The following is a 10,213-nucleotide window of genomic DNA, read 5'->3' on the forward strand; positions in this document are numbered from 1 at the left end:
CCTTTCACCTCTTTCTCACTGCTTTGGAAGCAGGCACATTTAACAATGAGTGACATTCTCCAACTTCACATTGCACAGTATGGCGACACTAAGATCTCTTAGCTCTAATACCGTGAATTTCCAAGCTCTTTACATGAGGTATCATTATTTCCGCTGTAATCTTGGAGAAAATATATCCTGGAACAAACTAGACTCTTCTGTTATCAGAAGCCACAATATTCCAGAATTGAGAACCACAACAGCCTTTTAACAAATCTCTTTAGCTAAAGAATCTGACTTTATACTCAGAACCCTGTTTAAGAATCCCTATTTTAATTTCTATACATCTGCTTCATATTAAATGGGAATATTTTTAGGAATGAATTTCTCAGATTCTGACACACATTGTTTAGAGTTCTGAATACAAGGCAACAGAAGGCTAGGAAGAGCAAATCAAACGATGTAAGGGAGGAATCAAGAATTAAGCTGAAAATCAAAGGTGAAGGAAACAAAAACGTCACGGGCCAAGCCAGGAAGGCCAGTCTGCAGTTGAAAAGGGAAAGACCAAGCCTAGAAGCATAAAAATAAGAAAGAGGAAAGAAAAGGACAAAACCTAAAGTCAACAAACAACTCTTGTCCACTTCAGTGAGGCATAGGAACTTACCCAAAGAAGAGAAATCACTTTGGTGTGTGAATAGTGATAGAAGAGCTGACCTGAAAGAGAACAAAGCTACTGTTAGGCTTGGAAGTCAAGTGCCAATACCAGAAGAGTCTTCACTGAGCTCTTCACTAATTACCAGTTTCCAAAGTTACAAGCAAAGATGTCCTGGAAGATCCTTCGAGAGCTTCCACTAAACATTTCACAACCAAAGTATTGCCAATGAGATGGAAATACAAAAATTAAAAGCATGATATGGGCCCAAAACTATTAAGTTTTCCACTGATAATTTTATAGGTTTTTTACTGTGATCCTCTTCTTCCGCTTATCCCCCCCAGTGTGTACATATGAGTGTCATCCACTCTTTCCGTACCTTCCTACAATGCATTTCATTCTGCCTGACAACCTATAAAGCAAACTTGCACCCACCCTAACCCCTCTGTCAGTTCTGCCTTTGTCTCCTTTCTGTATTCCACATCTGTTACATCTGCTCTCCAGCATTTATCAGTTCACGTGTCCTAAACTCCTGTCCATTTAGCTCACTCAGGCCCACCCCTTCTCCACCAGAGATCTTTATGCCCTTTTCCCAGGTTTTGAGGGAGCAGGGAAAGCAACTATGGCAGGATCCCTTTTGGCCTTCTAGCTTGGAGGAGACAGCCACAGCAAACTCAGCCCCTCTCACCCAGACCCAGTGCTGCAGAAATGAAGGAGGTGGGGAGGGCAAGAGGAAGAGCCAGGTGCCATCTTCACTGCCCACAAAAGAAGCAAGGAAAAGTCCATCACCCTGAGCCACTGGGATCCTTCTACTATCTCCTCCCTCTCTTCCTCCACATTTAAGGATAGTGGTGGCAAAGTGAGAGGGAAAGAGTTCCCTCCCAGCTGCAGGTCTGTTTGCCTGCTCTACTCGAGGAGGCATGCAAGAGAAGTAGACTTGAGAAGGGACTCTTCCCTTCTGTCAAAAATAAAACATGTGAGGGTACTGGTAGTTTAGGCATTTTTGTGAGTCTGAGTGCCATTGTTTCTGACCACAAAACCTTGTGACACCAACTCTGTATTATATGAAGTTTACTACTAAGTACTTTCTTCTGGTACTCTAAGCCCCGAAGAAGTTTTTTTTTCAAATAAAACAATTATCTTCTTTAAAGAAACTGCCTCTCTCTACAAAGTTATAGCTACAGCAACAAAACTACTGATGCTTGCTGCCTTCCCATTTGCAGCCAAAAAATAGCACATGGAGAACATGGTCATGTTTAAGGGTTGTGTCCCCACACTGTCATTCAGATCTAGTTTAAGTACTCATCCTGCCACAGGTACTTCGGGCAAGTTGCTTAATCTTTGTGCCTCCTTATCTTGTCTATATAAGAGGATAATAACTCTGTCTTGTTCAGGAGCAGAGTTCATTTCTTACTACAGCATCTAGTATGATGGGAAACCAATTTAATCTTAGCATAAGCCAACAGTATTTGTAGAAGCTCTGCAGTGCAGAGCCAGTTTCTTAGTGGCCTGGAACAGGATGAAAAGTGCATAGAACAGGTAGATATCAGCACAATAAAAATATCAGAATAAAAGGCATTCTATCAGCCTGAAATAAATATACACTTACCCATGCAAGCATATGAACCAAAGCATTGTCTGCATTTGTTCAAACTCAATAGGCCAGAAAATCAACAAAAAGAATCATTTTTCAAAGGCATATAACACAGGTTATATGTCTGTGTTAAAGGCATATAAAAAGGATAAAGGTTCCTGTGTACCTGAAGTACAGGGCAGGCAGTGATCCATGTTATAACAGTGACCACAACACAAGCTGTTCCAAACCGGCAAACACAGCTAAGTATTAATGACAGCAGCTTTGAATACACTATCACAATGTATTGCAGTTCAAATGAAAACACAGGATATTGGATCAGTTGTCTAAAACATGTTCCACATGTGAAGAATCATGCAAAGGTGAAAATCCATTAAAAATAAGCTTAAAAATTGGTCTGACTCATTTTGAAAGAGAAAATGCAGACGTGTCAGTATAAAAAGTATTCAACATCAGGACTCATGTTTCCCAAATCGTAAGACTGTTTTAAAAAGTCTAAACTAAAGGAATGTTCGTGATTGTTGTACCTTATGCCTAATGCTGGACTCAGCTTCTGCTTTCTAACATTCTTCACAATCTTCCTTCAAACAGAGATTCTTATGTAAACCCCTGAATCCAGGAGCGGGAGCTTAAAAAAGACCAAACAAGCTATTGGGAACTGCCATAGGTGTTGGTGTGATTAACCATGAATATTATTAGCATTTGGCTTACTATGTAGAACAGAATGAACATGTGGCACAGTCAAAAAGTAGAATAATCTTAGACATCTTCCAAGGCCTATAGCAATAGGGAGAAGAATAATCACTCTAAGGCAAATCAGAAACATTATGAACATACACAAACACAGGAAATGTCCATTTTTCAATGCCATAAGAAATACAGCAGAAAGTGAACTGACAATATTCACATATGGAAGTTACTTAAAACTTAAACTGATTGGTATCCTGAGTTATTTGTAATTGAAATGTCAGCTAACTCATGGATATCCATTGAGGCATGAGATTTACAGAAAGCTATAAAACATGAGCATTAGCAGCAGAAAGCTTCTAAAGGATAGCTGAATTCTTAGAAACAAAACAGTATCAAATTGAAATGTGGTTTTTGCCAGCAAAAGCTGTACTACTCAAGCTCTAAGATAGTGATTTGTTTGGATATTACACATTTAAATGAACATCATTTGATATTCACTCTGCCCCCAAAGAGTTTTAAAGAGCTAACTATACAGATTTTTGATGGATCAAAGTGATGATTTCTTGGATGAAATTTTAATTTGATCAGAGGCCTTAATGAGTACAATGAAATACTGATTTTTGTTTTACTGACATAGAGAGAGTCTCCTAATATTAAACTTTTAAAGGATATCACTGGTCAGGAAAAAGCTATTTATAAGGGCTGTCAAAGTGCTTTCAATGGTGATTCAAGAAAATGACAGTTAAATATACATACTACAGTGAAATAAGGAACACACCTTCACTGTGACAGTTATGAAGCCATGGAAGCTGGTGCAAAAACAAATAGGGCATTTTCTATGCTTTGCTCAGCTCAAAGCAGATTTATCAAACACAGGTTAGTACACTTAGACTAAGATCAACAGAGGAAATCTTATGGTTTATGACACGTGGGAGATGAGGTTAAGTGATCGAAAGGCCTGAACTCTACATATATACAGTGAATCTGTAGAGGTTTGAAAGGATGTATAATACACTGGCAAAATCCAGTTCATATTAAGAGATGACTATACATTCCTAATATAAATCAATAAACAGATCTTGTTTAGCACCACGGGAAAAACAATGTAAGCATAATTCTCTATAAAACTCAAAGAGTATGAAAAAAATCTGCATCTGAGCCTGCAGGAATGTGATGGGTGTCAGCTGTACCAAAGTCACTTGGACAGAGACACGACAGATGATATTAGTATTATGTCTGCCAAGTCCAAGCACAACTGCAGCCAGAATACAGTTAGGAGACACATTAATGATCATGCCCTGAGACAGGCTGCCAGATCCTGTCAACAGGAATGGAAAAAACATAATGTATTAATAATAGGTACATGATTTCACAAAGTGTTAAAAAAATCCATGGCTCCTGCTGAACGGTGATCTTAGTGTTGTTCTAGGGCAGCAAGCGAGCTAAACCTAGGGAACACATCCCATTATAAAGTACGCTGACGCATGCATTTAGTTTCTTTGTGTACCTGTTATGCACTAACTAGCTCCAAGAGCCTGACCAGACTCTGATGTAGAAGACTGTGAACACAGAAAAAACGTCTTGCCTTCTCTCTTCATCAGAATGACCCCTGTGAGCTCATTAAATTTTACTCAGCAGGTAACTGCTGACTAAAAACACGGCAAGTCTTCACTCAGCCTTCCTGGTCAAAGGAGGCGTTGCCCATATTAAGTTTTTTTTGCTAATGAAGGTATTTAATAAGAAGGGAGTCATGAGAGAGCTATATAATTGAGAGCTTTATTAATTGGTATAACAGAAGTAAGATAACATTCTTAAAGGTTTACTTTTGAAATAGGAAAGGGCATGTATTTTCCATCAACTAGGTAAAAGATCAGTGTAATTTGTGCCACACTAATTTGTTAAACTTAAATGTGTGTTGCAACATTGGTAATGAAGATGTTTCAGCATCAGGTGCCCTCATAAGACATGTATGAGGTTACATTGTTTGACACCAAGCATTTCTAACGACACATTAGGTGACCCTAATAATATTAAGTGATGCAAATGTAAAGTTTAACCAGTAGAGCAAGCTACCTTGAACATACTATGGGATATATAACCATAAACAGCTTACAAAGAACCTGTAAATAGTGTTTTAGGGGCTAAAAGAGCATGTTTGACTGCCAAGGTATTTTTTGAAATGCTTTCCCCAACGTAAGATCACTGATAACCATGATTTACCTCACACCAACCAAGACAAGGATACTCTGACTATACAAGCGATAACAAATCTTTTGCTGACTAGAATATTCTCTAGTGCTCTCTTTGTTTCAGCAAAAGACTACTAACTCACTTCTTGCTCAGTTTCTGCTTTGCAGAAGTACAATAGCCCTCTCATAACTTTCTCGTGACTGGAGGGACAAACCTAACAGAGAACTAAGAGCTTACTTAGGTCTACCTTCTACTAACTACTAACAAAAGGAAATGGAGAAGTTCTTTGCATTACACACTAGCGACTATCCATCCAAATCATTCCAAAATTTCTTGGATTACTATGCAACCAAAGCTAGTTTAAGAAGCGATTATGAGCGCTGAGCAGACTCTGCCCAGAAAAAGTCTTATTAGCATCATCACATTGGCAGATATTCACAAAGAATCCAGGGAAGCATCCGGAGAGAGACTCCAAAGAGAACTAGCAATAAAAAAAATAGACATTGAGGTGACATCTGCGGAGGCTAGAGAACAATTTGTAGAAAATGAATGTCTTTTAATGAACTGAGGTTTTACTGTTATCATTCACCACTAGAGATCATTACTATGAGAAACAACGAGAGTCGCTTGTATCTCTTTTTTCCCTGCAGGACGTATTTGAGAGAGAATAAACATCTCTCCCTCTTCTCCAGTGTCAGCTTGTTACTGTCAGTGCTCGCAGTAATAGAGTAAGTTTTATTGCAGTAATAACTAAATTTAGGGTATTAGCATCAGGTCTCTGGAGAGGTGAAGACTGGGGAGGAAAGCTTTATATAAAAGTAATACTGAATAATAGATGCACCTTCTGGCAAAGTGAAGCTCTGTGCCTGAGGAGCCAGACATGGAGTTAAGCTGGCTTTTTGGAGGCCTCACTGAGATAGACCAAGGGCATCGCTGCCAGCAGTTTCCCTTCTCCCCAGCCCATAATTACGATTCCCTCTTGTAAGGGTTATTCTGATTTTGGAGGCCCCTAGAAGCCCTCGCTCCATCGTGGGGGCTCTGCAGACAGCGAGTGCAACACTCAGGGCCTGGCGGGGCGGGGGGGCACATACCACGCGAGCACCAACATGCCGCGATGGGCAGAGCTACCATTAAGGATGAAGGAAGTTCAGCTCCGCCAGTGAGGGCTGCGCACTGGGGGATTTCGGCCATCTCTGAGGTAAACCACACGCAACCCGCCGCCAAGGCCCCTCCCCACGGCCGCCGCCGCCCCCTCCCCCACCCCGCGCCGCGCATGCGCGGTAGACCACAAACGGGAGGGGGCTGCTGGGCGCAGTGCCGGAAGCGTGGCCGCGCGGGCGCGGGAGGGGCGTGGAGCGGTGCCGGAAGGGGCGTGGAGAGGAGCCGGAAGTCGTCGCTGGGTGCGCGGCCATGTCCGCCTCGCTGTTGCGGCGGGGCTTGGAGCTGCTGGAGGCGCCGGGTAGTAGCAGCAGGGCCGGGTTGGGGCCCGGGGGTGGACGGGGGAGGGCGGGGGAGGACAGGCGGTTGGCCCCTGCGTGCAGCGTGGGTGACGTTCTCCCTGTTTCTCCTGCAGGCCGCAGAAAGGCGCCGGGGGTGCCGCAGCGGAGGCCGGGGGGCCCCCGGGCGGCGGGCGCTGCCAGGCGGAGGAAAGCGGCGCCGGGCCTCGGGAGGAGCAAGGCCACGGTCAAAGGCAAGGCCGTGAAGTCGGCCATAGGTGAGCCCTGGGCCTGCTCTGCTGCCCCTGCGGGGAGGGGGCAACGCAGGTGACTGCAGCTCCAGCAGGGGAAGCGGCTCTGCCCTCCCCTGCCCTGTGCCAGGTCACCTCTTTCTGCCCCCTACACCTTCCCCCCCCCCCCCCAACCCGAGGTCCCCTTGTCCCTGTCATTTTCTCTCACCGTGTCCTTGCAGGTCTACTTGTTTCCCCACTCCTCTGCCCTGCTTCTTAAAGGCAGTCTGTTCTGCAGAAGTACTCCAGGCTCTGATCTGGAGGGATTTCTCACACCCTCGAGGCCGTGTTCATCTTTTTATGCTTTTCCTGGTGCTGCTGTCTTGGTGTGTGGCTGATATGTTTTGTCCCACTCTGCTCTGGCCTAGAGGAATATTGCAAGACGAGAGCTGTGGATCACTCGAGAACAAATCTGCAGTACATGACAAAGGGACGATTTGTTGCAGACAAAGCTGTTACGCAACAAGTAAGGACATCACTTCTTTGTTTGGGGGTCTGTTTTCCTATGAGGAATGTGGGTAAATGGGAAGTATTCCAAGATCTTCTAGCTTAGACCCAGCCACAAATAGTCAGGATCTGTCTGGTGGTAACCTTGGGGAAATGTGTGTGTGCACTGGCAAACAGCTTACTGAGCTTTAACCTTTGATATGTGGGCACCTACTGTCTTCTCTGATAGTAGTTCGGATTTACTGACAATGATTGGCTTTTCTTACCTCTCATACACAGACCCCGTTATGAATGCTCTAAGGCAGTACGTGAGGTAGCATAGATATGGAGTTGATCGAGGTGGAAAGTTTGAAGAATCGGTCCATTTGGTAGAGCGTCTGCACACAAAGTCAAATTGCAACGCGTTTTGGGAGGTTTTGGTGGCTATCCATCATATGTTCCAGGAAACTCGTTTAAGTTGAACATAACTTTTGCATAATAGCTGAAACTTAAACTGATACATCAAAAACACTCTCCATAAATATGGGGCTTTATTTTGTCAGAGTTGTGCATATATACTTTAATTCCGGGCTGTTTTGCTGACGTTATTTAATGTGGTGAACTGCTTTGGTATCTGTGGATTGTTAGCCTATTTTTTTTCTCTGTTGATGCATAGAGACTGAAAGGTGTTTCATGGTTTCAGTTGACAAAGAAGCTTCAGTTCAAGCCCTCTTGTTGCTGTTGATTGAGCTATCCTTCCCTCTAGGTAGAGACTGTTTAGTAAGAAACTAGATGTGGTGCAGGCTCTTGTGAGAGGAACTTTGTAGCGTTTTTAATGATGTTTCTCGTCAACCTAAGAATTTTTCTACGATCTTCCCCAAGAGATGGTCCTAGCCTTTGATTTGAAGAGAATAGCAGTGGTGATGCTAGAATCTTAGTTATTTTTGTGAGAAATGACCTTTTAATCTATATAAGCGGTTTGCTTTAGGCAGGTTTTTCTTAGGCTGGGGTTGTGAAAGGTGGTCATGGTATATTAGAAACTGCTGAAGGAATTCCACCAAGTTCTTGGGTTGTCAGGTTCTCTCATGAAAGTGGAAGTCACAGTTTCAGAAATGTTTAGGTTGAAATCAATGTTTTGATATCGGTGATGGTTACCAGAAAATAGTTGTTATATTTGGCTCTACATAGTGAGTGGCATTTGCTGTTGTTCTAATGACCTGCTTTGACATAGGTAAATGCCTCTCCCTCTTCTTTGCAGGCATTCTAGGATTTGAATAATGGGGAGATCCTGCAGATAGATTTGAGAATCATCACTGGGTGGTCTAGACTAACAATGACTGCTGTCCTTTTCTTGTCTGAAGGTTCTTACCCAAAACAGAGGCAGAAAGTCCAAAGATCAACCTCCAGAAAAGAAGGCAAAGAAGAAGTCTGAAGGCACTGTCTTCACTGAAGAGGATTTCCGTAAATTTGAGAGAGAATATTTTGGGACAGTGTAAAAAGTGTCAGGGATTCTTGCAACTCCAGTCTTTCTGCAGCTTAGCGTTCAGAACATAGGACTGGCCATGTCCTCAACTTGTTTGAGATGGAACGTAGGAGATGTTAAGATACTTGCTGCATCTGTGCAGAATGTATTACTTGCTAGCTAGAGCCAAGGAGGTTTTCTTGACTTTGAGATGTGTTGTCTTTATAATTACCCATTTCCAGCTAAGGTGGCTCTTGCCTTCTTGGTGTAGAATGAGTGGGCCAAGCCAAGTATAAATCTTGTTCTCTTCCTCAGGATGCGAGGCTTCTGCTACCTTTACTATTTGGCAAGGAGCATTTAAGGTACTGTATCTCAATGGAGGAAGTGTTTTGGACTGCAGAAATAAATAATCAGACTTTGTATAAAGACTTTGTATAAAAGCAGGAGTTAAACCTGAGGAGTCCTGCAGTTTCTGTTCTTATTACACCTTCTGCCAGGCTTTTCTGTCATTGCAAAACGTTTGTATATGTTGTGTGATTAAATAATGACTCTTGTAAATACTGTGTACCCTTGCTTTTGTGATAGTGATTCAACTGACAGGCTGTGATTGACGAAGGCAAACTGGGTCATCCATCTTATCCAAGAATCACTGTCTTTAGGATGACTCTCTTTCTGATTCTTACTGGTGCATCTATTTAATCCTCTCTCTGACATACTCAGCCCTCCAAAGAGCACAGGTTAGAACAGAAATGACTTCTGTCTTTTGCCTGCTCGTGGTCTGCCTTCTCCAAGGGACAGTTCTTATATAGAGATGGTTGTTCTTCAGATGCTTATACCTGAGCCCATCCAGCTGAGGTCCTAGCCACGCGAGGATGGTGTCTTTGCTAGGTGCTGCTGGCTTCCGCAGCCAGGAGGGGTTGTGACCCAGATTAGACCCTTTGTCTAATGCCGCAAGCATCCCTGCCTGGCACACAGCAGCAGGTGAAAAATGGGGTTTTTTTTAGATCCACTGAAGCAGGAGTTGTGATGTTGGGTTAGTGGGAAAAATTTTCTGTAAGACCTCTCCTAAATTTTCTCTTGCAACAAAGAGATGGCCCAGCAGGTGGGAGTGTTGTTCTAGACACTGTTCCCTTGCTGAACTGCAGCAAATATGCTTCTAGGGAGCTCCTACAAATGCCCTTTCCCACCCATTACCTAAGAAATGGGAATTCTGTTCCCTTGAAATAAAGGAGTATGGAGAAAGACTAATGCCAAGCCTCAGTTAGTTTGACTTATGAGTTACTTGGAAGTAGTTCGGCTGTGCTGAGCTGCAGCTGTGAAGATGTAAGCACAGGAAGGAATTCAGTATCCCTTCCATGCCCTCTCATTATAATCCCTGTTATCTTAATTTTGTGCCTCCTCTGCTCTATTTTTTCTCTTGTCTGCATGGAATGGAAAGTAATCCAGATATACAAGATCCAGACAGGGGAAATAGTGAACAGACTGAAGTGTGCA

At 43.0% G+C, this 10,213-nt stretch overlaps 1 protein-coding gene across 1 annotated transcript; it reads left to right on the forward strand.

Moving 5' to 3' along the window:
- Positions 1-6,492: 6,492 nt before the first annotated feature.
- RPS19BP1 (ribosomal protein S19 binding protein 1) lies at positions 6,493-9,277 on the forward strand. The gene is made up of 4 exons (XM_062568973.1): positions 6,493-6,564; positions 6,679-6,819; positions 7,200-7,297; positions 8,619-9,277. Exons 1-4 carry the CDS (start codon positions 6,516-6,518, stop codon positions 8,751-8,753), a joined length of 423 nt encoding a protein of 140 aa, XP_062424957.1. The 5' UTR covers positions 6,493-6,515; the 3' UTR covers positions 8,754-9,277.
- Positions 9,278-10,213: the final 936 nt, after the last annotated feature.

This window comes from Rhea pennata, chromosome 1 (assembly GCF_028389875.1).
Source record: "Rhea pennata isolate bPtePen1 chromosome 1, bPtePen1.pri, whole genome shotgun sequence".
NCBI classification, from domain to species: domain Eukaryota; kingdom Metazoa; phylum Chordata; class Aves; order Rheiformes; family Rheidae; genus Rhea; species Rhea pennata.